The sequence below is a fragment of the Capsaspora owczarzaki genome, assembly GCF_000151315.2.
Source record: "Capsaspora owczarzaki ATCC 30864 unplaced genomic scaffold supercont2.10, whole genome shotgun sequence".
NCBI lineage: Eukaryota > Filasterea > Ministeriida > Capsasporidae > Capsaspora > Capsaspora owczarzaki.
Window position 1 is genome coordinate 1,005,630 of NW_011887301.1, and position 24,257 is coordinate 1,029,886.

Consider the following 24,257-nt stretch of genomic DNA (forward strand, 5'->3'; position numbering starts at 1 on the left):
CTCGACCAAACGAATCCATTTCATACATTCAATGCACTTGGCGTTTGGTATTCAGAGTGAAAGCACAACATTTCCTTGCACCTTTCAGACTGCTGGTTGCGCTTGCTGCCGCTGCTCTGAAGCCAATCGTCGCACTTCTTCCTGCAAGGCGACCAAGTCTTTTGTATAGTGATATTGGAGCTGGCTGTCAGTGTAGCGATGCTCTTGAGCGTGCGGGGCAGTGATTGCGTTTCGAACATCAATCCACCGCTGTGGCGAGCTCAAATGCTGCATCGCAATCGCCATCGCTTCAGCTGCAGCTCCCTCTAGCTCGGGCACTGGATTGGGGACTGGCTGCTGCTGCTGCTCGGTCGCCTCGAAGGGCACGTCCAGAGAAATGGCCGCTCGGAACGCCACCCACGGACCAAACTGCTGATGAATGCTTAGTACTGTTGTTGGATGGTAATACGTGGCTCCCGATACCGAGCCCAGCAATTGAAGGTCGACAAAGTTGGGATGTCCAGAGAAATCGTATCTGTTCGTGTAAGAAGAGCTCGTTCATGAGTTCGACCAGAAAGCGAACCAGTGTGCTGCAACTTTGAGCTGCCTGTACCGGACACGGGACGATGGTCTGTTGGGCCCAAGGCTGGACAGAGCTTCATCGATGACCTGCTTGGTGTACTGTTGGACTGGATTCGCGAACGGCGCGTTGTGGAAATCGCGCTCAACCAAGTAACTCAGGAACGGATTCCACATGGCCTTGGTGTTCCCGACCAGGACGCCCAATGTCGCTGTGCGTCCAAAGGTTTCCATCAGTCTGTCTGACGGCAGTGGAGCCGTTGGATTCTGGCTGGCATGCTTTTCTTGCACGGCAGTGTTGTACCTGGGCAGATTGAATCAGAACATTGAACTCACTCGGCGTTTGGTCAACTGGCACGGGTACGTTGCTTCTGCCATCCATCGCGAGACGCAAACCTCTGCACTTGGAAGGCTTGGATGAGATCAAAGCCATGAGTGCGCAGACTGGCGGCCAACTCTTGGACCAGGCCGACTGAATTCATTTGGTTGTGAAAGTTGGACTGAGCGGCTACACGTCGATCGTCCAGCACTTGGTGGAAACGCGTTGTCGGAATGAAGTTACAGGAGTATCAAGTGCGAACGGAAAGAGAGGAGAGGGGGAGGGAGGAGAATGATCCAACTGAAATTATTGAAATTATTCTTTCAAACAGATCCACATGCAACCTCGAGCCTCAATCAATGTCAGAGGGAGCTGGGTAGAAGGAATGCATGCGTGCGGTACATCCGGTTGACCACAGCCATGCGCTGGCCAACTTGCTGCTCGTCGAATGATTCAATTTCGCGCAGATCCGCGGCAAACTCTGGCGAGTTGATTTCATCTGCCCACGAGTGCAACAGATGCAACGAGACGATAATACTGCCCTCGTCTTCAAACGGAATCACGCCATCTGGCATGTTGCTGCGGTTGAGGTGGATTTCCACTTGCCTAAAAGCCAAAAAAAAAAAAGAAAAAAACATTAGCCATGCTCCATCCACCTTGGAATCAAAACCTGCTTGCACACACGATCGTACCGAAGGTGTTTGCGAATCTCCTTGTTGACAAAGCGACGGGGAAGCCCTGCGCGGCGCAGGAGGGAATTTTTGATTTTGATGTAGCCGAGTCGCACAAGCGCAAATGTTGGGACGGCCGTGAGCACTTGAAAGTTCAACTCGTTCGACTTCATGAGCTTGTCGATCGACGTCATTGCTGTTTCTAAATCCACCTTGGTCCGTTGCACCTGGATGAGGGCCGTGCGGACCAGATTTCCTGCAGTGAGACATGGAGAGTGAGCAATCGAAGGAAAAAAAAAAATTCACCATCCTGATAGCTTTACCAAAAACGAGACTCTTGTACGGCGTTCGGATGTTGTTTTCATACTCCCGCATGACAACCGAGAGATCGCCTTCACGGGCGTTTTGACCAAGCCGACTGAGCGCTTCTTGGTCGATGAGCAACTGGTCTGCAGCGAAATCTTGCACCATGCGCTCGAGCGAGTCGAGGTCGTTTTGCAGCGACTTGGTGCTAATCAAGGCCATCTGGTTTTCGTCGTAGCGCACCGTTTCGTAGATGCGCTGGACTGGCCGCCACAACCAGTCAGTGGCAAAGCGGACGGCCGTTTCTTTCGCCTCCAAAGCCCAGCGGAAGAAGTCTTCTCGCCGCGCGTGCCACGTGCGCATCCCCGCAAAAGCGGCCACGGTGCCAACTGCGGTGGGAATCCAATAGCGCAGAAGCACGCTGGGCATCCCGTGTGTCACCAGTGTGGCATGCGCTCGCGCGCGGTACCCTTCAGCGAGCTTTGGCAGGTTGATGATGGCATCCACCAAATCGCCGTATGTCATGTCAGCGGCCTTTTGTCGCTGTTCTGTATGTCCGTCCGTCAGCGCATCCGTGAGAAGGGCTGCAAAGTCCGTGCAGAAGCGACCGAGCAGTGTGCACAAGGCGCGCTGCTCCTGCGAGAATGCACGCTGGTGTGGGCTGCTTTCGGGAGCAGAACGAGTCTCGTGATCGAGGCTACCGGCTGCCTTGCTCAGAGGTGTATGAGAATTCGACGCGGATGCCGCTCCCGCAGGACTAGGACTAGCGGTGCCATAATCACTTCCCATTCGCTCGATTTGAGAGCGCGTCGCCATTGGGACAGACGGCCCAAAAGCACAATGTGCTCTCGCTTCGTTTGGTGAATGACGGCATGGTGTTGGTGAAGCTTGTAGAATGGGGACAACAGCAGCTCGTGCACAATCCGCGCAAACGTCCAGTTGCGCCGCAACGTGCGACCAAAGCCAAAAATCGTGGCAGGAAGCACTTGGGCGTAATAAAACCAGGGGTTTGCCTGCTTGTCATTCCAGTAGTCGACATGGCGCTCGAGGGGCAGGGTGAATGCGAGGGCGCTCTTGAAAATGGACTCCCAGAGCAGCGTGCACGTCTTTGCTGCGGCGAGCAAGATGGTGATGCGCAACCGCATGTCCTGCACGTCGTCGTGGCTTTGATTGAGTGGCATGGGTCCGATGACGCGCTGGGTGAGACAGGGCGCGTTGGCGTCGATCGAAGCGGTGAGGAGCTCAATCACCGCTTGAACGGAAGCGTTGGAAGCAATCTGGTCGTCCTCGGCAGATCCCGCGTTCGGCGCAGACAATCGAGCAACAGCCTCAATCAGCCGTTGTAGCTGTGGAGAATCGCCAACCGCATCGAGGTCACTTGGCGATGGGATGGTCGCCGTGCCGGCAGGGGACGAGGTGGACGAGGACGAAGCGGACGGCGGCAACGTGGAAGATGCTGAGGCCAACGACGATGACGGCCCTGGCAATGAGGATGACGATGCTTGCAGCCAGAGTGACGGCGCGAACGATCCCGGCGATGACGGCAGTGTCTTGAGCGAGGCTGCCTCGACGTGGTGCGCCTCCGACTCGGACGATGAGCCAGACGCCAATGACGACGATAAACCAGACGGCAACGCTGACGATGAGCCTGAGGAGGAGGACGCCCCTGCGTTGGACAGCGTGCTTCCATGCTGGACGATTGCGCGCACAATCGACGTGAGCGACGTGAGCGACGTGAGCGACTCGGACAAGGACGTCAACGCCGACGAGACGGCAGACCCAGCAGCAGCAACAGGACGACGATGGGCAGCAGCACCCTGCGCAACTGGCTGAGCTGGGTGAGCTGTGACGGAGGGCGACGAGGAGGACGAGGACGTGGACGTGGACGACTTGGGCGCTGAGAGAGCATCAGCCGCATCAGCAGCAGCAGCATCACGGTGAGCATGGTGCACTGTGGCAATGTGATGGGCTGCGGCGCGTGCTAGTCCGATCGACTGCAGCGCTGTGATGTGCTTGAGCATGCGCCGCGAACGCGCTTCAATGGCATCGCTCATTGTTTGGATCAGCAAACAAACAAGCAAAACGACTGAGAAAACCTGTCAAGTCCGATTTTGGTTTTTGTTTTTGGTTTTGTTTTTTGTATTTTGTTTTGATTGAATGCAATGGTTTGCCAGCCCTGACTCGTGCTGTTGGGACGACTTGTATCACTGTTGCTGTGTCTGCCATCTGCTCGCTCCCTTCATACCACTCTGTTCTGCAAATCCAGACGACGTCCATTGTTTTTAACACTTGTCGTTCGGAATCTGGCATTTCATGACGTTGATCTGCTTTTCCTATCCAGTCTGAGCACTTCTCAGTCTTTTTTTGTCTTCCCTTTGCACTTTCCCCCCCCCCCTCTCTCTCTCTCTCTCTCTTCTTCCTTCGTGTCCCTCCAATCAAACTCATTCGAACGCCAACCCGAGCAGCAATGAACCTCGGACCGAACAATCCGCACCGCAACGGACTTCTCTTTGCAGGCTTCAACCAAGATCAAAGTAAACCCTTCTCTCTCTCTCTCTCTTCCTCAGCAGCGTTTACCCCCGTTTCTAACAAGTGCTCCATCAGCAACCCCCTCAGCGACGCTTGGACCGGGGGGACGCGTTGGAGTGGAGCAGTGGCTTGTTTGGCTGTCCCTCTCTCTCTCTCTCTCTCTCTGTCCTCTCTCTCTCTCTTACGCTGTCTCTGCCCGTTCCCTGCTCCACCCTCTTCCATGCTTCTAGTCTTTGCCCCCTTTTCTGGCTATGAGTGCGGCTTGGAACCCCCCCCCCTTCCCCCTTCCCCCTCTGCCCTCCGTCATGAGGGGCATCAGCTGGACAGCGTCATCAAATGCTTCTTTGTTTTTGTTTCGTTATTACCGACCTTTCACATACGGAATACTCACTCGCTACTGCCTATCTTTTGCTACTCCTGAGCTCTTACTAACTCTCCTTTTTTTGCCCTATTTCTCCTCTTCTCCGCCCTCACGTCGTTTTTGTCTGCTGCCTTTCCTTCTTTCTTTGTGTGTGTGTGTGTGTCTTATCGTGCACAGGCTGCTTTGCCATTGGCATGGAAAATGGCTTCCGCATCTTCAATGCAGATCCACTCAAGGAAAAGTCGCGTCGCGGTGAGTGTGAAACGCGTCCAGACCAGATATGACTCGCTGCAGCTCATTCATGCATTTGGGTGTGTGTCTGGTGTGTGTGTGTGCGCGTGTGTGTGTGTGTGTCTGGTGTGGCTGTTGTCATCGGTGGAACGGCAACGCTAACAGACTTTCAGGACGGCGGCATTGCATACGTCGAAATGCTCTTCCGATGCAACTACCTCGCTCTCGTCGGCGGAGGCAAGACCCCCAAGTTTGCTGCCAACAAGGGTACGACGCTTTTTGCGATTGACCTGGTTTTCGCCAATCTTGTGCATTTTTTTGCCGGCGACGATCGATTTTTTGATGGCAGTTTCACTGATCGCCGCTGAGTTTGCATGGGGTAGTCATGATCTGGGACGACTTGAAGAACAAGTGTGTCATCGAGCTCGAGTTTCGCAGTGAAGTCAAGGCGGTCAAGCTACGAAGAGATCGGTATGCGTTGGACAATGTTCTCGTGGGGGGTTCAAAATGCGTGGGAATGGTTTTCCCTCTCACCTCTCTCTCTCTCTCTCTCTCTCTCGCGTTGCCTTCTGTAGCATTGTGGTCGTTCTCGAAAACAAAATTTTCGTGTACACGTTTACACAGTCGCCACAGCGCCTGCATGTGTTTGAGACTGCAGATAATCCCCGAGGCTTGTGTGCACTCTGCCCCAGCAGTACGAATGCCATTCTCGCATTCCCTGGCATGCAGCCAGGTCAAGTACAGGTCGTTGATCTGGCCAACTCCTCCAAGCCGGTGGTGCTGCTGACGGCCCACGAGACTGCTCTCAGCTGCATTGCTTTGAACGACCAAGGCACCAAGCTGGCAACCACCTCCGAAAAGGTGCGTTGTTGCTCGTGGTTTGTTGTTTTTGCAATGTTGATCGTCAGTCACGCCGAATGCGAGCGATGGGATGTACCCTTGTTCTGACTTTTTGGGATTTTTTTTTTTTTTTTTGTTTTGGTTTTTTTTTTCATGGTTTTTTGCATCCTACCAGGGAACACTTGTCCGCGTGTTTGACCTCGTACACAACCGTCGCACCATGCAGCTCCGACGAGGCGCCGACAAGGCTGTGATTTATTGGTAAGGTGGATTTTCACTCACTCTTTTCTCTTTTTGCCTGGATCTCTTTGCTCTGTGGCTTACATTGCATTTCGTTTTACATTGGCCCTTGTCCAGCATTAATTTCAATCCAGACTCCACCATGCTCTGTTTGTCCAGTGACAAAGGCACCGTGCATGTCTTCCATGTTGCTGACAACATTGAAAACAGCAAGAACAAGCAGTCAAGGTGAGCAAGCATTTCTGGTTCTTGTGGCACATGCCTGTGCCACTTTGCTCACCGTCTTTCGTCCCTCGCTCCCTCCCCCCACCATTGCTTCCTCCTCCAACTACATTTCCTGTCCTTGTGCAGTTTGGCTTCTGCCAAAGAGTTCTTGCCAAATTATTTCAGCTCGTCGTGGAGCTTTGCAAAATTTGCCGTGCCAGAATCCAAATGTATTTGTGCCTTCAGCAGCAACGATAATGTGATTGGTACGTCGTTTTGAGCAGCGATGATGGACAACCTTTGCGGCAAGCGCGTTGACTCTTTTTGTTTCGCCGATCGTGTTCTTTTTCAGCTGTTTGTGCAGATGGCAGCGCTTTCAAGTTTTCCTTCAATATCAATACTGGCGAGACCAAGCAGGAGAGCTACAAGCACTTTTTGCAAATGGCCGATGATGCATGATTTGTCCACAAATACATGTAGTTTTTGCTTTTAGCTTGAGTCATGCAAGACTATTCCAATACGAAACCCGTTCAGAGAATAGATTGAATGACTTTGAGTGCAAGGGCACATGTAGAATATGAGGGAAAGCAGACAGTGTTTTTGAAGCGTGAGCACGTACCTGTCCCACTGTTGGGCGCCGCCAATTGTAATACCTTGCAGAGGGCTCGCCAAACGAGGTTCAGCGCCCGAATTTTTGTGTGATTTCGATTGATTTTACAGGCCAACAACAATAGCAATGCAAAATCAAAGTTGCAAATATTGCTCCCATGTGGTATGCGGTCAAATGGTTGGACAGCGAGGCATCTGGGGGCGTGTTCTTTGCATTGCTCTGTTGCCGAGGGCCGCAATTCAGGTGTTGTGAGGTTCTTTGGCCCCCTCACTCCTATTTATTGCTAAGAAACATATTTCTCATGGAACGAGCAATGTCCGGGGATGCATAGCTCGACTGCTGTTTCGCACCATAGCATGCGACTGATGCATTTGGCGGTTGGCCATCCATTGTTCCACCCGCTCCTGACAGCGGTGCCGGTCTCAGCAAACTGCTCTGCCAAACTGGCCCTTGTCCAACTTTTTCGCAAAAGAAGCGACATAGCGACAATTTGAGCTGGCACGCGCAAGAAGGGGCAGCCACAGCAGCAATTCCACCCCGCGCTGTTTTCAACGCTTCCCAAGAAATCAATGCAAATGAGATACTATAATTTAAAAATTGCAAATCTTCAACGCACTCATGAACCAACGGGTAACATTGAGCGAGGGGGAAAATGAGAGTCAAACCTCAAAAAGGTGAGCAGGTGTTGCCGAGATAGGACCAAAAAGGGCGTACTATCGACGCTCTTGCCCGGGCTGCCACGCTTCTGGCTCAAATTCTGAGCCAGAAGAGCCTTCTGGTTGTGTTTCTGATGATGCAGGAGCTCCCTTGGCGTTTTGGGCATTGGACTTGTGCTGCCAGGTTCCGACTTGAAAGTTATCGCCAGAGCGCGATGGCGACTCTGACTCCTTGGCTCGGAACAGTGGCGCAGCAGCATGCGAGAGACCTGTGCACATAGGTCGACCAGTGAAGGGCAACAACGGACTGTGAGTTGATTTCACAGCAGTAAACGAAGGGTGAATGAATACTTGCCTCCAATAGCCAAGCCACCAGACGTGGGTGCAGCACCTCCTGCAACACGAACGGGGTTCAACAAAAGTTCACACAAACACCAGAATGGGATGAGTATGACAATCCCGATGATCAAAAACAAAAACAAAAACCAACCTTTCGCAACCACTCACCTTCGGCATCCTGTAACGCGCCCGAAAGGACAAAATCGTCGCAAATCCCACATCACACACACACACACACACACACACACACACACACACACACACAAAGCCACACGGTGAGTCTCAATAACAACATCCATGCAGCTGTCAAATGGTTCCTTGTTCGGCGTTTGTTTCGCTTCTGAGACAATCGTTTGCCGTTGTCATTTCTCGCTGACCTTCAATTGCAAGTCCATGACCCGGCGCGCGAGTGTTTCTCGGCGAGCTCGATCTGCAAGGAGCTCGTCGTGTGTTGGTGCAGCAATACGGCGGCGACGCAGCCACGACTCCCACTGCACGGGCACTGTGTCCGACTCGAACTGGAAGGCCTTGATCTTCATGTCGACGAGCCGCCTGGTCTGCGTGCGGCCTTGCTCATACAGCTCGTAGTACTCGTTGCCGTCGAGATCCGTCCCAGCCAGCACCTTGCGCAGCCCAGGCGTCTTGTCCAGGCTGCGGTGCATGGCTGCAGACATGTCGGCAGCGAACGTCTCCGACCCCGCGTCCGGTGCAAGTTGTTGCATGTCGGCAGCAGATGTCGTCGGCTGGGCACTGTGCGGTGCGTTCGTCGAAGGACCACCCACGGCGGCGGCTGCGGCAGTGGCGGCTGAGGCAGGGCCTTGTGGCAGGATGTCGGCTGCGCTCTTCAATGCACCGCCAGTCACCGCTGCAACAAGTCGTCTCAACATGGTGGTGAAGGTGCGTGCGTGTAGGAAGAAAAAGAAAAAAAACAAACAAAGACTGGCCCATTCGTCGACTAGATCAGTACAAGCAGGAAACATTCAGCACCAACCAAGCTCAAGTCGGCTCTTCAAAACTAGATCTACATGTACAAGGTTCACATAAAATTCAACAACAAAACAATAACCCATCCCTGAACGAACCATAGTGGAGCGCGTAGTACCAAGCCCCCGGGGGCCAAGACAACGAAAAACAACGAAAAACAACTCAATGCCTTTACTTGTCCCGGGGCTTTTGGTGGACAAACCTCAGAAACCCATAGGCCAGAGTGCGGAAGCCAACCACCAGAATAACCAATGCATACACGGACTGGGCGAAAGTGGCATCCGTGAGGGCAAACGACTCAAGCGCAGCCTTGCCGTTCGGAATGGGGCAAGAGGCCGATCCATTTTGTCCCAGATTGACCTCAGACGAGAGAAACACTGGGTCCACGACAGAGGTAGAAACGTTCGCACACGTAAAGTTCATGCCGGAAAACTCGGTGATGGAGAGTGCCTCGAATCCCAGACGAATGTAACTGACATGCGCAAACCACGAAACGCCCGCCCAAATGGTATCCAAATTGATGAGGAAGCCAGAGGACAGGATGAACAAGGTGAAGACCAGGTTGGCAGCAAAGCACGCCGCTTGGAAGACTGGGAAGGCAGCGGCCATCACCATTGCGAGAGACCGGGAGCAGTACACGACCAGAAACAGCACGCTGCCAAAGATAAAGAAGGAGGCAGCGTCCGATTTGAGGTTGGCCATAAAGTAAATCGGGATGAGGTACACGACAGAAAAGAAAACGTTGAATGGCAGCTCGGCAAGCACTTTGGCCAGATAGTATGGCAGCAGGTCGTACATGCCGTCCTGGCGCTCGTTGTAAAACGACGCCCGCTCGCTGTCAAACTTGGCGATGGTGTCGAGAATCACCATGAACGGGAAGAGCGAGCACGCAATGTAAAACAGACCAAACCGGTCGCGCACAGAAATCTGGTCGTCGCCCAACTTGTAAAAGATGCAGCCGAGGAGGAAGGCCATGAAAAGCGTGCTCACAAGCTCGCCCGCTAGCTGACCGGTACCTTGCAAAATGTTGCGGCTCGCACGCAAGTACAGAATGTACATTTGTCGCGCTCGTGAAATCCGTTGTCGTGGCTTACTGACAGCCAGGACGGGGCCATCGTTAATAGCCATGACGCTGTTCAGCTCGCCGCTCTGGCCCGCACGAGCGCCATGCTTCCAGTTTTCCAGTTCGTTGGGATCGACCGCGGCGAAGAAGTCTCTGCTGCGCTCCTCGAAGGCTTTTGACAGTGACAGGACGCGCTGCATTGATTCCTTTTCGGCGTCATGCGTTCTGTAGTCTACCGTCGCCAAGTCCACTACCAAATGAACAAATGATCGACAAGTGAGCAAAGAAAGCAGATCGAATGACTGACAGACGCAGACAAGCAAACAAACAAACGAACAAACATAACAAACATAACAAAACAAACAAATCCAATCTTACGTGAAAAGTCACACGGATTGCTAAACTTGGGACACTCGTGGCCTTGAGCTTTGAACCAAGACACCATGTGCTTGGAGGGACCACAATACATGGTACGTCCCTTCGAAAGCAGGAGAATGCGATCGAACAAGTCGAACACGTCCGATCGAGGCTGGTGGATGGTGAAGAGAACGGTGCGGTTGGCTGCGGCCAGTTGCGACAACACCGAGACAATGTTTGCGGCAGAGAATGAATCCAGGCCGGTCGTCGGCTCGTCGAGGATGAGCAAATCTGATCAGCCGTGGGACATTGTCTGAGCGTGCAGCAACCAACGCAACAAAACAAGCGTGCAAACAACACAAAACAAACAAACAAACAAACAAACAAATGAAAGGTTCGGCAGAGGACTCACAAGGATCCGTCAGCAGTTGCACTGCAATGGACACTCGACGACGCTCTCCTCCAGACACACCGCGAATGTGCCCGCCACCGATGCGCGTGTTGCTGACAGAGCGGAGGCCCAGCTCGGCAATGACGCTCGTCACACGCGCCATCCTTTGCTCATGAGACATGCTTGGAGGCAAGCGCAACAGCGCCACATACATCAGCGTCTCGTGCACGGTCAAATTGGGGAGAAGGCGATCGTCCTGAACAACATAGCCGGCGACGTCTCGCATCGCCGCTGCAGTCATTGGTCGGTCGTTCAGCAGCACTTGGCCTTCGATGCGTCCGTCCTTGGGCGATCGACACGCCAGCACGTCCAGCAGACTCGTCTTGCCCGAACCTGCAACACGGGAACAAGAAAAACGGAACACAAAAAATAGAAGCGCGAATTCAAAGTCAAGTGAACGAGCAAAACTCCAACAGCACGGGCAGTAACACAGCCACCAGCAGCAAAAAGCTCAACAGCACCAAAAATGACACTGACCCGAGCTTCCGAGAATGGCGAGAACCTGACCAGCCTTGACGGTCAGTGAAATGTCATTCAGGATTGTAATTTCGTCGGCTGGTCTTGCCGTCGGCGCTTCAAGCAAGCGCTGCTGGTCCGAGCTGCCCTGAGATGGTTCATTGGTGGCAGCACTCGTATCCGCCGTGGATGCCTTCTTTGGCTTGAGGAAGGCCGGGATGAGCGACTTCGGCTGCGGTCTTGGCACATGGAAGGAGAGGTTCCGGATGACGAGCGACTGTGCGACGACGCCGCCGTGAGCGTGAGCGTGAGCAGCAAGATGCTGCCCAGAGGTAGTCGGCACCTGTCGCAGGTCTGCACGGTGGTCTGACGCCGGTGCTACGACAGCGGCTGGCGAGGTCTGCCAGGAGCGCTCTTGCCGTGCTGCAACGAGCTGGTCGTGGAGCGACTGGTGGTGGCCCTTGACATCCATGCTTCAGGCGAACGAAGATGGACGGAGATGATCTAAGTTGGCGAGGGAGAAAGGGTGAGGGTTAGAGTCGAAGTGAGTTGAAGTTTGGATTGGTTTACAATTGGGATTTCGTACTGTGCAACTGGACAAGGACGAGTGACTTCATGATTCGCTTAGTACACAGCGACTCCATACAGGGATATGACAAACCAGCTGCCAACCATTCTTAGCCAAGCAACGATGCCCTTGAGAAAGAGGTCAAGATCAATTTTTCCGCTAAAAATTCAATGCGAATTTTCGAATGCACCGCAAACACACACAGAGCAATACGCAAAACAAAAGAACGCGTGACTCAACCACGAGCCTACACTCGCTCGTAGATGATCATAAACTTGGTTGCGATCGTAGACAACAAACTCGCGGTGCTTCATGAGGTATGCATCCTGGTTGTTTGCTTGCTTTTCGCCAATCACGCTGTCGTAGCGAGAGTGGGTGCACGGCTGAGTAGAGTCACAGAGCTCCAAGCATGGAGGACGACGGCCATCGAGCGCAGACAGGGCCACAAATGGCGTGCCGAGGCAGACGCGCGACAGGAACATGAAGCGCTTCTCGCCCATTCCAACGCAGTAGGCATCACTCTTTGTCGCATTCTCTGCAAAGTAAATGCCGCCGCCAAACAGACCGTAGTCGGACGAGAGTCGTTCGTCAAGTCCATTGTGCTTGATGCTGTCAGCGTACTGGACGTCTGTTCCGTGGAACAAGACCTTTTCGTTAATGTCACTTTCCAAAGCCAGCTCTTGCATGAAATCCGAGTGCAGCTTGCGGTCTGCCTCGGGCAGATAGTGCATGGACGACGGGTTGCGCATTGAAAGCATCTCTTCGTCCACGCCCTCCCGCATGCGAATGTACCGTCGCTCGGCCTCCTCAATCTCTTCGCGCTGTCGCCGGGTCAGATTCTCAGGCCGGCTCGGGGCGGAATCGTTGGCAGCATAGCCGAGCCAACCGACGTCAGTGCTCCACGCCTGCCCCTTTGTAGCCGTTTTCCACGCAAAGTGGTCCCGCAAGCACAGGTTTTCCGTCGTGACCTCGAACTTTTCGCGAAGTTGTTGCAACCGATGCAGCTGAGCTAGTGTTGCGTTCATCTGCAATCCCGTGCCATGATGGCAGTAACACAAGGAAACGCAAAAACAAGCAAATTGAGAAATCGGACAGTATTCAACAACAGACCAAGACTCTCTCTCTTTAAAGCAATCCAAAAAAAGCAATCCAAAAGAAGCAATCCAAAAAAAAAGCAATCCAAATAAAGCAATGAAGTACCTTGTCTCGAGCAGCCTCTGGATTGCCATTGAAATCCTTGACCACTCGTGCCAGCTTCTTGTCAATCTCACCCAACTCGCTGTTCTTGGTCTCAAAGTGCGACACAAAGCGAGAGCGAATCATGTGCTTGGCATGCGCGTACGAGCGCCACAAGTACGGGTTTTCAATTCGGAAAACCTTCTTGACGACAAAGCCCGAGTACCGAGCATTCGACGTCACGTCCTGCGGCATGTACTTTGCAATGGACGTGCGACTCATCAGCAACTGAAAGACAGCCACCTTGGTCGCATCCAGCTCCACCTCGCGAAGGGCCATTCCCGTCAGCTGTGAGATGGGCGTGGTGTCGGGTGTCCCAATATTCCGGGGCACGGTGCGATCGACGCGCGAAACCCAATAGCGGGGAGACGCGGCCATTGTGCCACGCATTCGACCGTCCGACTGAAGACCGTAGCAGAGCACGATAAAGTCAAACACCATCGTGCGACACACGGGGCATTCGCCCGCCCGCTCGGAACAGGGCCGGCACGCGACAAAGTGGCCGCACGGCGAAAAGATGCACTCGCGTTCCGCATTCAAGCACTTGATGCACACACCAAGCAAATCAAACTCTTCCTCCTTTGCGTTCCGGCGCAGCGGCGTGGACTTGACCATGACTGTTTCGGAGCGGACTTGCGTTGTTGCCACTGCGGCGGTCGATTCTGAAGCAACGGGAGCGTGTGTGCCGGGTGCGCCTGGGGATGGAGAGGCCGGGACTATGTCTACCACGTACTCGTTGACGACTTGACGTTCGTCAATGCGATCCATGTCGGCTTCTTCTTGTTCTTCTTGCGATTCATTGGCAGCGGCTTTGCGCAGCGCGGTCTGCTGCTCCATCGACCAGAAGCCCTCCACACCGAGCCAGGTGTAATGAATGCGCAGTTGGTTGCCGTTCTCAAAGCTGCAGTGGCAAGCAGGGCACGTTAGCGAACGCCAAGCGTCGTGGTCAGGGTGAGTCTCCTCGGTCGTGAGCTTGCGGTGCCGAACGTGGAATCCTGGGTTTGCTGCCAATCGCCCCTTGAAGACACGCTTGAGATGATGGAACAGGAGGCTGCGGCACGAGAAGACGCGACCACAGCGCGGATAGCAGCACTTGTTGCGGTCGAGCGTCCGGGTGCTGGTGAGCATGGGCCAGCCCATGTGCTTCATTTGCTCTTCAGCGTCCTGTTCCTTCAGCAAACGAGCCTCTTCTGACTGAAAACCAAGAATTCCGAGGGTTGCCACCGACGACACAGTCTGCTGCGGCACGGGGATGGTGCGTGTTGCCTTTGCCTCGACGGCCACTTTGCCCATTCCTTTGCCTGGAGCGGCGCTCGTTGCGGCCGCCTTGGCCTTTACAGTCGTCGATGAGCTGTGCTTGGATTGCGCGGATGATGCATTGGGCTTGGAGGTTGCGGATGACGTGACGGACGACGACGACGACTTTTGAACAATCGGCCGGGTCACGAGCGGTGGCACTTTGATGGCATTCCAGGCGTCTGCAGTCAAATTCTGAGCCTCCCACACAGGTACGGCCGCAACAAGATAGTCGAGGTATCGGCCAATGTGGTTTCGCACAGCAAGATCGTCAGTGACGGGTGAATCCATGGCCAAGTACTTCCACAGCTTCTCCATGCAGTCGACGCCCTTCACGGCGACACACGTTCGCTTGACGGCATCCCGCTGTGCTTTCGGGAGGCTACCCGCGCAACTAAGAGAGGGTGGGTGCGTGGGGGTTGAGAGTAAGTGGGAGGTAGGAGTGGGTGGGGACGTCACGTTCCTGCAGCAATCTCCACGCCGTTCGACGAGAGTGCAACTTACCGACTATAGATAACATCGAGTTCCGAAGGGGTTGCTCCGGCCACAAAAAAGCTCAGTCTAGCGCACCGGAAGACGGAAGACGTTGGAAGAGCAACAATCAAGATTTTTGGCAACATGTGAGCAAGTGCAGTGCAAATTCACACACCATGAACACTGCTTGCGAATGGGGATGAACGTACTCGTAGAGCAGCCGCATGATCATGGTGCGGTTCTGATTGAACATGTGTCGCATGCGATCGAGCGAGGTGGCAGTGTCGCGCATGTTTGCGGTCTTGGCCATCATTTGCACCATGAGCCGGCGGACGAATGATTCACGCAGCGTCGACCACGGAATTCCAACTAGCGAAGCAGAAATAAGAACCTCTTCAATGTCTGGCCACTCCTTCTACAGCGGAACAAATGTTGCGACGGGGTCAGAAACTCGACAAGAGATAGCCCGGCCAAACATTTTTACAAAATACGGGACGGCCGCACGCGAATGCAAAGCTCTCTTACACGGCTTTTTGCAGTGAAAGGATTTTGGATCCATTGGAGAACAGATCGGAAGAGGTACGAGTACACTCCGCTGTAGCGCACAACCAGCTTGATTGCCATTTGGTGAACAAGCAAGTACACCCGAAGGGCTTGGTCAAATCGATCCGAATCCGCCTCGTTCTTGTCGCTCAGCATGCTGGCCACAGTAGCTTTCAGGATTTTGGGAATGCAGCGCTTGACAGCATCGGCAATCATGTCGTCGCGCGTGACGGGGTAGACGCACTTGTCAAAGGCATCAGCATCGCGGTGCACAAGAAGAGCCAGTTGGGCCTCCACGTTGTCCGGAAACACCTTGCGACCGTGAAACTCTTCAATGTAGAAGGACAAACGATTGGTGATCATCTTGCGCTCATACCGCTGGGCTGTGCCAATACTCTTGCCCTTCGCCACGTAGTACGCCATATTGAGCGCGTTAAACTGGCGATCCATATCAACCACACCGCGCTGATCGTACGGCAGAATGCCCTTGGCGGGATTTCCAATGGCGCCGTCGTTGAATGCATCAATATCAAACACGGGGCCGACAATAACGTCCAAGGAGCCGACCCTTGTGTCAATTGACGGAGCAGAGGCTGAAGCAAAAGGCTTGATGTTGGCTGGAGGCGGTGCCTGCACAGACGGATAGACCTATCGTTGAAAGAGTTGAGTTGGTTTTGCAGGCCGGGCGGAGTTGGTCGTTTCGACTGCGGCCTTCGAGCACAAAACTCCCTTCCCTCCTTCACAGATAACAAAGCCTCAGCCACGTACATGAAACAACTCCTCGGTGGAGTCAATATCATCGTCCGCAAGCGCCGTGCTGGTGATTGGGCGGGAAGCCTGAACAGCCCGTGCAGCACTATCGCGTTGCTGCACGAATCGGCTCGTTTCCGCTTGGCGTTCCCTTTCTTCATCTGACAGGAAGCGTGGCGCGTGGTACAAACCGACGCCAATGATGGACTTTGACCCGAGCCAGCGTTTTCTACAGCAAAGAGGGGGGGGGGAAGGCATTTTCAGCGTTGGCCAAGAGACGCAAACTCCCAAGCAAAATCACAAAATCACAGGATTGGATGTCTCTCTTCTTACCCAGTCACACTGCACGTCAGCCAACGGCTTTGCTCAAGCCAGCACTCCAACTCGTCGTCCGTGAGAGGCACCTCGCGTGCCTGCCAACGCTTGCGCCGTCCCGATCCAGCAAAGTGCTCATAGCGCATCTTTTCGAGCTGTTCTTCGTTCAGCGGCTTGGACTCTGCAATAAATCCCTTCGGCAGCATTGGTCCCGTGTTGGCAACCTTCCTTGGTGCGATTGTCCTCGGATCGACCGCCGCGGCGGCAGTACTCGTCGAGATTGGAGACGTCGAGGAAATCTTGTTGTTGTCCTCGGTTTCGGCTGCCACAGCAGTGCTCGTGCTCGGTCCAACTGCGTCCGGCGTTGCTACTGGAGCACTTGGCACCTCTGCCGCGACCGACGCCTGATTCCCTGAGACTGAATCGACCAAAGCGGCAATTGCTGCGGAATCTGAAACCGCGGCCGCAGCAGCAGCAGCAGACGCAACGGAGCCCGCCCCAGAGCCGGCAGCGACGGCCAGAACGAGCTGCAGCCGGCGCAGATCTGGCTGGCCTTCGACGCGAACTGCACAGCTGAGGAGGTCTGCGACGGACGTTGTGGTCGGCAGCAAATCACAAAAGTCGCCCTCGTCGTCCTGGAACTTGATGGTCGGCAGGCATCCTGGCGGCAGGGCGTCCTGGAAGACCTCGCAGCAGTGCTTGACGATTCCAGCATGGGTCATTTCGGCGACTTCCGACGCTGCGATGACGGAGCGGCGGAAGGACCCGTCGAGCTGGATTTTGAGCTGGAGGCGAAACCCGTCGCCATTGTCGTCCTTTGTGAGCATTATTTCAGAAGGAGACAAATTTAAACACGAGTGAGCTTTTGTGCTACTTTCATCATTGACAATGCAATAAATGGCCTCAAGTTGAAGAAAGCTCGACATGACGCAACCGTCATCCAGAGTTGCCAACTCCTCCACTCAAAAACCACCAACCGACTCTGCTTTTTCCAATGATGCATCCCAAATCCCAAACTTGAACAACTTCTTTCTCATTCATCATTCTTTGTTTTTTTCGTCTTCTTGTTGTTTTTGTTGCTGTTCTCTGAGCACCAACGTCTTTCTTCCGCTTCCATCCTTCACACTTTTTGATACCCTTTCCCCCTTTCCCCCTCTCCCCTCCACATCTTGTTCAAACAAGCACACAAAAACAATGTCGTCGTCGCACTTTGTCGTTGGCGGTGTTCCAGAGCACTTTAACGCGCCCTTCCATCTCGGCATGAAGGACGGCACGTTTGCACGCCATGGCGTCACGCTCGACTTTGTGGACTGTCTCGGCGGCACTGGCGAGGTAACCTTTCCTCACATCTCGCTGTCTTGTTCCTGTTCTCCCTGTTGTTGTCTCTCTCTCCCCACCTCAGCATTGCTGATCTCGACTTTGGTGCCCCTCGCCATCCCACGCTCAATGTCGCGGCTCATTGACGTTCTTCTCCCGCTCACTTTTCTCTTCCTTCCTTTTTGCTTTCTTCTCCACCTCTCTCCCGTCATCAGATGACCACCAAGCTCAACAACGGTGAACTCGATGTCGCAGTTGCACTCACGGAAGGCCTCATTGCTGGTAAGTTCAATCTCCGTGGTGGGCTTTGTCATTATTCTCCGGCTAATGAACGATTCTTTTTTTTTTTTTTTTTTTTTTTTTTTTTTTTTTTTTTTTTTTTTTTTTCCCTTGGCTTCTCTTTCTTTCATCTGTTTCTTTCTTTTCCATGTTATTTTTTGCTGATCTTCCTCTTCTTGTTCTCGTCCCTATCGATTTTGCTGTTCTTATTCCACCAATGTGTCTGTCTTTGTTGTTGTTGTTGTTGTGGGCTCACGTTTCATGTTTCCATTTCCACACAAAACGCACGCACACACGCAGCCATCGCGAAGGGCGAGGCGCGCTTCAAACTCGCAGCAGAGTATTGCCGATCACCGCTCATCTGGGCCGTGTCGACGGGGGCCAACAGCGAGGTCAAGTCTGTGGCTGATCTGGATGGCAAGACGTTTGGCATTTCCCGGTTTGGCAGCGGCTCGCACATCATGGCCATTGTGCTGGCCAAGAACAACGGCTTTGTCCAAGACAACCATTGGCGCGTGCTCCGCAACTTCCAGGGCCTTCGCGACGGCGTCAACACGAGCGAGGCCGACGCCTTCCTCTGGGAAAAGTTCACCACCAAGCCCTTCCACGACACGCGCGAAGTTGTCAAGGTTGGCGAGATTGTCACCCCGTGGCCCGCCTTTATGGTTGCCGTCAGCGACGCTGCGCTTCAACGGGAGGGCGCCACTGAGAAGCTCGCTGCCCTCTTCCGCGGCATCCAGGAGAGCTGCGCCAACTTTGCGCGCAACGACGACGGCGCCTCGGTTCAGTATGTCGCCGACAAGTACGGCAACACCCTGGACGACGCCGCCAAGTGGTTTTCGGCTGTCGAGTTTTCACAAGACGGCGCGCTCTCCTCCGCCGTCCTCACCAATGTTGTTTCCATTCTCAAGGAGGCGGATGTGCTGACGGCTGACATTCATGCGCCACCCCAAGCGCTTGTTGCACCAGCTCTCGCGCGCATCATCTAAAGACAAGGACAGAGAGAGAGAGAGAGAGAGAGAGAGAGAGTTTTTCTCGCTTTTCTGTCTGCGACTGGTGCGCACTGCCATTTTTCCTCTTTTTGTCGTTCTTTGCTTTTTTTTTTTTGGCTTTCCTCTTGTTCTGTCCACTTCTGATCAGCATCATTGGACCTCTACACGCTTTCAGAAACCCCCCATTGTGGGTTTTGGGCCATAGAGTGTTTGTTGAGTTGGTTGGAAACTTGCTTCCTCTTCTCGTTTTTTTTTTTTCTTCTTTTTCTTTTCTTTTCGTTCGTTTCTTGTTCATCTTCGATCTTTCCCTCCCGTTAATGCTACCCTCCTTTCGGGTTTGCTTGGTCGTGTGACAATACGTTGCCCCGACCATGCTTCCTGTCATCCATAATCAGCAGAGTGCTCGTCTCTGCTCATTCTTAGTGAATCTCCAAGGGACTGCAGTGTAACGGAAGCCAAGCGGCCACATTTTTTTTTTTGCTTTGTTGCTCATTGCACATTTTCATGTCTTTGTTCAACGAGCTTCAAATCTTTCTATTGTGGCGAAAACTCTGATGCCGCTTTTGTCGGCGATTCGGAGCCGCTTGACTTGTTCACTGCTCGTTTCCTTTGTTGCTTTTTTTTTTTTTGTGGTTGTTGCTGTCTGTTGTGTGAATCTCTTGCGACTTGTTGCTGTTGTTGTTGCCTCTCCAATGTAATTCATTCTTATCGCATTCTCGAGTTGCACTTGCGACTGAACTGGCATAAACAATTGACGGGGGGTTTGAAATGCGTGAATCATTCATTCAAGATAGATTGACCTAGATCTTCACGCCAAAATTCGATTCAAAAGGCGCTTCTTGTTTTGGACAGAAGGTCATTCTTTGCTTTTTTACCTGTTTTCTTTCTCTGTTCTTTTTTTTTTCTTTTCCACATTTTGTAAGTGTGCTGCTCCCTCGGGACAAAAGCGCCATTCTGCTCGATTCCTCACCACCCCCAGCAACACCACCTCGAAAAGCACCTCTGCACTGTCGCTGGACGGAGTGTGGAAGGATGGCAAAGAGCACTGGGTCTGCCTAAAGAGCGTGCATTGTCGAAATTCGACAACGGTGCGTGCTGGGGCGTGCTCGCAATGTCATAATTATTGAAAAAAAAAGCAGCGTGGGTTGAAACTGTTGGTTATTTTGATGATTTTGGTGTATTTTTTGTTGGTCGACTTGCTCCGCGAGGAGCAGCTCGGACACTCCTCCCATCCCACCAACCCGGCCCCCTCTTGTTTTGTCTACAAGCACCGCTACATTGCTTGCTGGCGTTTGCGCCAAAGGTCGCATGCAAGCTGCTTGTTGCGCCATCGCCCCAGCAACCACCCAACATAAATAATCAACAGCAAAAAAAAAAAAAAAAAAACCCCCTTCGAGCGATCGAAAAATTAAAAAAAGCACGCCCACCATCTTTTTCATTTTCAACCCTCCATCTTTTTTGTTTTCCTTTTTTCTTTCTTTTTGGACTTTAAAGTATTTTGCCCTAGACTCATTGCGCCGTTTCGCAAATCACTTGTACCATCCAACTTGCAGAATCTACCATGCGTCTCTCTTCCAGCGTGCTGCTTTTGGCCGCTCTCCTCGGTCTCTTGGCCGCTTCTTCGACCGCCCAAGTGGTTACCTCTGGCACTGCCACCCCGACCTCGGTCGAGTGCACCAGCGGCTTCATCCGTGATCAATGCACCGGCACCTGCAAGTCTGTTACCGACCCTTCTATTGACGAGGACCTTGACTGCCAAGGCGTCTGCTTTGCCTCCCCCAAGGCTTTCATCAACTCTTGCGGAAACTGCGTTGGCGGCACGACTGGCCTCCCCGACGACGAAGGCGTAAACTGCGCTGGCACTTGCGATACTTTGTATGCCACCGACGTTTGCGGCATTTGCGCGCCCGTCGATCTCCTTGACATTGACAAGCCGTACATTGACTGCATGGGCACTTGCTTCGGCTCCTACTCTTATGACGAGTGCGGCTCCTGCACCAGCTCCGAAAACCCTGCCGGTCCCCTGCCCAACTATCAGCGTGATGCTTGCGGCGTCTGCTTTGGCAACAATGAGACCTGCACTGACTGCTTTGACGTCGTCAACGGCGGCGCTGTTCGCGACAACTGCGACGTCTGCGGTGGCGATGACAGCACCTGCATGACGACCACCCTCGTCACCCCCGCCGCTGTTCCCCTCCTCGCCTCTGGCACCCGCTACACTTTCGCCGTGTCTGGTGCTGGCTTTGCCGCCAATCCTTCCGCCCTTTGCCAGCTGACTGGTCCTTCCCCTTCCGTGGCCGTCGCCACCTTCGCTGGTACCGTCCTCTCTGGCTCGTCGGCTCTTTGCGAGGCCCCCTTCAGCTCCGAGCTCGGCGTTGGCTCTTACGAGGTCCGCATTTTTGCTGAGAACGGTGCCTACACCGTCCCCTCCGCCACCGTCTACCTGTACCCTTCCGACCTGGCCTTCTCGACCACCAACAACAACGACTACGACGGCAGTGCCATCACCGTCACGGCCACCGCCGGCAGCATCCCCACGGACTTGGCCCCGTCCGTTCGCTTCACCGACAGCGATACTCCCGCGCTCTACGCTGCTCAGACCCTTGTTGCCGACTCGTTCGATGCTTCCTCGATCCAGGTTGCCGCGCCCACCACCACCACCACCTCGGTCAAGTTTGCTCTGCACGTCACTTTCAACGGTGTTGACTTCATCCCTGTTGCCAACAACATCATTTTCCGCGCTGCTGCCCCCGTCGTCTCGTCTGCCGTTTGGACCAACACTGGCTCTGGTGTTCAAGTCGCCTTCGCAGCGCCCGGCATCCACTCGATTCCCACCACCACCTGCTCGTCGTACTTTACCTCGACCACTCTTGGCAACGGCGCGACTTGCGTTCTCACCACCGCGACGACTCTCACCATTTCCTTCTCTGCCGACAACTCGTTCGCCACTACCGAAAACCTCATCCCTGTTGCTGGCGCCATCGTCGCTTACGACCAGCGTTACACCAAGCCCCTCACCACCGCCATCACCACCACTGCGCCCGTGGCCCCTGTCGCGCCGGCTGTGACCCTGCTCGGCAACACCCTTGTCGGTCAGTGCAACGACCTCACCCTCACCTGGTCCAGCTTGGCCAGCAATGTGGGCTTTGCTTGGGAAGTCACCGACTTGAACGGCATTGACGGCTCCACCACCCTGGTCGATTACCTGACCGCCAACACTGTTGTCGGCAGCGGTCTTCTCGTTGTTCCCCGTGCTCAGCTTACCAGCGGCGCTCGCTATTCCATCAAGTTCAGCCTGACCTTCTTCACCGCTTCCAGCAGCAGCACTCACGTTGTCGACATCACCGTTGACCAGATCCCCACCGCGACCATCACTTCGCTTTCTGGCCTCAACCTCGCTCGTGGCAACCAGAACAAGTTCCAGGTTTCTGTTGCCTTCCCCTCTTGCGTTCCTTCCCAGGCTATGACCTACGCATGGACTCTGTCCGACGCCACTCTCAACATTGAGTTCGACTTGGCTGCTCTCTCGATTCCCCACGACCTGCAGGTGATCACCTTCCCCCCGTTCACCTTCGTGCCCGGCCACCAGTACCTCCTTTCCGTCGCCGCCACCGTTGTTTCCTCCGGCGTTGTTGCCTCCGTCTCTGGCATGCCGTTCTCTGCCATTCCCCCGCGTATCTCCGCTGACGTCGTCGCCCCTGCCCTCGTTGACGCCTCGGGCTCCATCTCGGTTGTCGTTTCCTGCAGCGATGTTGACCAGACTTCTGGCGCTTGCAACTACGCCGTCAACTGCTTGGACAATGCCGGTGTTGTTTGCCACGACAAGCTCGGCGCCAAGCTCGTTCCCACTCTTGTTTCCACCGACAATGTGAACAACATTGCCACCTTCAGCATCAACCTGAACAACGCGTACGCTGGCGGTGTCAGCCTTGCCATTTCCGCCCTGGTGACCAAGAACGGTGCTTCCGCCGCTTCGCTCACCAGCAACGTCAACATTCGCAAGCCTGCCAACCCTTCCATCACCATCAAGTACGTTCTCCCGACCACCGCCACCCTGTCGTCCACCGATTCCCTTCAAGCTGACGCCTCCCATACTGGCGACTCGCTCGTCTGGACCACTGCCGCCTGCGTTGGCTGCAACACCATCCCCAACATTGCCGCTGTTGCCTGCACCACCACCACCCCCACTGGCCTTTGCGTTCCCCCTTCGGCCCTTGTTCCTGGCGGTCTCTACCAGTTTGTTGCCACCAGCACCAATGCTGCTGGTTCGTCCTCGGTCTCCTTCACCCGCCGCGTCGCCCCCGTGCCGTTCGGCGGCAGCGTCAAGTACGTTTGCACGATGAAGTCCGCAACCATCCGCTCTTGCAACATTATCTTCTCGCAGTGGAAGGATGCCTCTGGCACCAACGCCGTTTACTACAAGGTTTTCCGCGGCCAGACCCTCGTTGGTAGCGCGTCCAACGTCCACCTCGGCAACCGCAAGGCTTCCCTGTCCGACTCGGTCGCTTGCAACATTTATGATGCCTACACCAACTCGTTCACCAGCATCACTGTCAACATCCCCGCCGTCACCCGTCGCAGCGTCTTGCGTCGCGATGCCATCAGCGACAACAACGACAACGCTGACATTCTTGCGCTCTCCCTTGACGAAGCTGACGATCTCCTCGAGTCCTCCCAGTTCTCTGATGCCCTTTCCCTCGTCTCTGGCGCCTCGGCTGACTACTACTCGTCCTACGTGCCCGGCCTCGGCTGCTCCGATCTCGCCTCGTCGATCGCTGCTGCCGAGCGTGTTGTCGACATTCTCGGTGACATTGTTCCCTCCATCACCTTCGACCACGACGCTGCCACCTACGACCTGTACGCTCTTGGCTCTGCCCCCAACCTTCTCTACGGTTGCTTGTCCTCCGTCGTCCAGATCGATCTCGAGAACGCCGTGGAGACTCGCCTCCAGGCGACCACCTCCAACGCCTTTGTTGTTTCCACCAACAGCCCTTCCGCCAGCGCGATTGACAACGACCTTGCTGGCCGTCTGTTTGATTTCGCCACTGCCTTCGACATTCCCAGCTCGTACTTTGCTGGCATTGTCCGCATGATCAGCAAGGGCGCTGCCCTTACCTATGCTGGCAACATTGGCTCTGTCTCCAAGATTGTTTCCACTGATGGCACCCTTCAGTTCAGCAGCGCTGGCGCCGTCTTCACTGCTGGCACCAACACTGGTCCCCTGTCTCTTTCCGCCATTGACTCTGGCGATTCCCCGATCGGCAGCGTCAACCTTGCCTTCTCTGCCCTCGACACCATCTACCCCGGTGCTTGCG

General features: G+C 54.2%; 7 protein-coding genes and 1 pseudogene across 8 annotated transcripts; 3 read left to right on the forward strand and 5 right to left on the reverse strand.

The window, feature by feature from the left end:
• On the reverse strand, positions 1–1,047 carry CAOG_06117 (hypothetical protein). Its single transcript, XM_004345657.2, has 3 exons — positions 955–1,047; positions 593–862; positions 1–514 (listed from the first exon to the last, which is right to left on the reverse strand). The coding sequence occupies exons 1-3, from the start codon at positions 1,038–1,040 to the stop codon at positions 85–87; spliced, it is 786 nt and encodes a 261-aa protein (XP_004345707.1). The 5' UTR covers positions 1,041–1,047; the 3' UTR covers positions 1–84.
• Positions 1,048–1,239: 192 nt separating this feature from the next.
• CAOG_06118 (hypothetical protein) lies at positions 1,240–3,905 on the reverse strand (the record flags this gene model as incomplete). The annotated part of the gene is made up of 4 exons (XM_004345658.1): positions 1,240–1,483; positions 1,570–1,804; positions 1,872–2,559; positions 2,634–3,905. 4 exons carry the CDS (start codon positions 3,903–3,905, stop codon positions 1,240–1,242), a joined length of 2,439 nt encoding a protein of 812 aa, XP_004345708.1.
• A 413-nt stretch (positions 3,906–4,318) lies between these two features.
• CAOG_06119 (hypothetical protein) lies at positions 4,319–6,715 on the forward strand (the record flags this gene model as incomplete). Its single annotated transcript, XM_004345659.2, has 9 exons — positions 4,319–4,385; positions 4,919–4,993; positions 5,138–5,280; positions 5,385–5,443; positions 5,548–5,833; positions 5,988–6,073; positions 6,212–6,280; positions 6,404–6,522; positions 6,609–6,715. The coding sequence occupies 9 exons, from the start codon at positions 4,319–4,321 to the stop codon at positions 6,713–6,715; spliced, it is 1,011 nt and encodes a 336-aa protein (XP_004345709.2).
• Positions 6,716–7,579: 864 nt separating this feature from the next.
• On the reverse strand, positions 7,580–8,787 carry CAOG_06120 (hypothetical protein; the record flags this gene model as incomplete). The annotated part of the gene is made up of 3 exons (XM_004345660.2): positions 8,239–8,787; positions 7,874–7,916; positions 7,580–7,791 (listed from the first exon to the last, which is right to left on the reverse strand). Exons 1-3 carry the CDS (start codon positions 8,746–8,748, stop codon positions 7,580–7,582), a joined length of 765 nt encoding a protein of 254 aa, XP_004345710.1. The 5' UTR covers positions 8,749–8,787.
• Positions 8,788–8,803: 16 nt separating this feature from the next.
• CAOG_06121 (hypothetical protein) lies at positions 8,804–11,774 on the reverse strand. The gene is made up of 5 exons (XM_004345661.2): positions 11,759–11,774; positions 11,194–11,676; positions 10,678–11,049; positions 10,287–10,556; positions 8,804–10,158 (listed from the first exon to the last, which is right to left on the reverse strand). Exons 2-5 carry the CDS (start codon positions 11,642–11,644, stop codon positions 9,017–9,019), a joined length of 2,235 nt encoding a protein of 744 aa, XP_004345711.1. The 5' UTR covers positions 11,645–11,676; positions 11,759–11,774; the 3' UTR covers positions 8,804–9,016.
• A 106-nt stretch (positions 11,775–11,880) lies between these two features.
• Positions 11,881–17,203, reverse strand: CAOG_06122 (hypothetical protein; annotated as a pseudogene). Its single transcript has 7 exons — positions 16,373–17,203; positions 16,058–16,268; positions 15,272–15,937; positions 14,956–15,161; positions 14,777–14,833; positions 12,941–14,666; positions 11,881–12,765 (listed from the first exon to the last, which is right to left on the reverse strand).
• Positions 17,204–17,401: 198 nt separating this feature from the next.
• Positions 17,402–19,663, forward strand: CAOG_06123 (hypothetical protein). Its single transcript, XM_004345663.2, has 3 exons — positions 17,402–17,686; positions 17,887–17,953; positions 18,251–19,663. Exons 1-3 carry the CDS (start codon positions 17,549–17,551, stop codon positions 18,937–18,939), a joined length of 894 nt encoding a protein of 297 aa, XP_004345713.1. The 5' UTR covers positions 17,402–17,548; the 3' UTR covers positions 18,940–19,663.
• An 840-nt stretch (positions 19,664–20,503) lies between these two features.
• On the forward strand, positions 20,504–24,035 carry CAOG_06124 (hypothetical protein; the record flags this gene model as incomplete). Its single annotated transcript, XM_004345664.1, has 3 exons — positions 20,504–23,268; positions 23,395–23,799; positions 23,858–24,035. The coding sequence occupies 3 exons, from the start codon at positions 20,504–20,506 to the stop codon at positions 24,033–24,035; spliced, it is 3,348 nt and encodes a 1,115-aa protein (XP_004345714.1).
• Between the last annotated feature and the right edge of the window lie 222 nt (positions 24,036–24,257).

Excerpts from the sequence above, each read along its gene's own strand:
- CAOG_06117 (XM_004345657.2), bottom strand. The coding sequence starts at position 1,040 with ATGAATTCAGTCGGCCTGGTCCAAGAGTTGGCCGCCAGTCTGCGCACT. Across the intron at positions 863-954 it reads CAAGCCTTCCAAGTGCAGAG|GTACAACACTGCCGTGCAAG; the intron begins GTTTGCGTCTCG and ends CAATCTGCCCAG. Across the intron at positions 515-592 it reads AGACCATCGTCCCGTGTCCG|ATACGATTTCTCTGGACATC; the intron begins GTACAGGCAGCT and ends TTACACGAACAG.
- CAOG_06123 (XM_004345663.2), top strand. The coding sequence starts at position 17,549 with ATGTCGTCGTCGCACTTTGTCGTTGGCGGTGTTCCAGAGCACTTTAAC. Across the intron at positions 17,687-17,886 it reads GTCTCGGCGGCACTGGCGAG|ATGACCACCAAGCTCAACAA; the intron begins GTAACCTTTCCT and ends TCCCGTCATCAG. Across the intron at positions 17,954-18,250 it reads CACGGAAGGCCTCATTGCTG|CCATCGCGAAGGGCGAGGCG; the intron begins GTAAGTTCAATC and ends GCACACACGCAG.
- CAOG_06121 (XM_004345661.2), bottom strand. The coding sequence starts at position 11,644 with ATGGATGTCAAGGGCCACCACCAGTCGCTCCACGACCAGCTCGTTGCA. Across the intron at positions 11,050-11,193 it reads CGCCATTCTCGGAAGCTCGG|GTTCGGGCAAGACGAGTCTG; the intron begins GTCAGTGTCATT and ends CCCGTGTTGCAG. Across the intron at positions 10,159-10,286 it reads CAATCCGTGTGACTTTTCAC|TGGACTTGGCGACGGTAGAC; the intron begins GTAAGATTGGAT and ends TTCATTTGGTAG.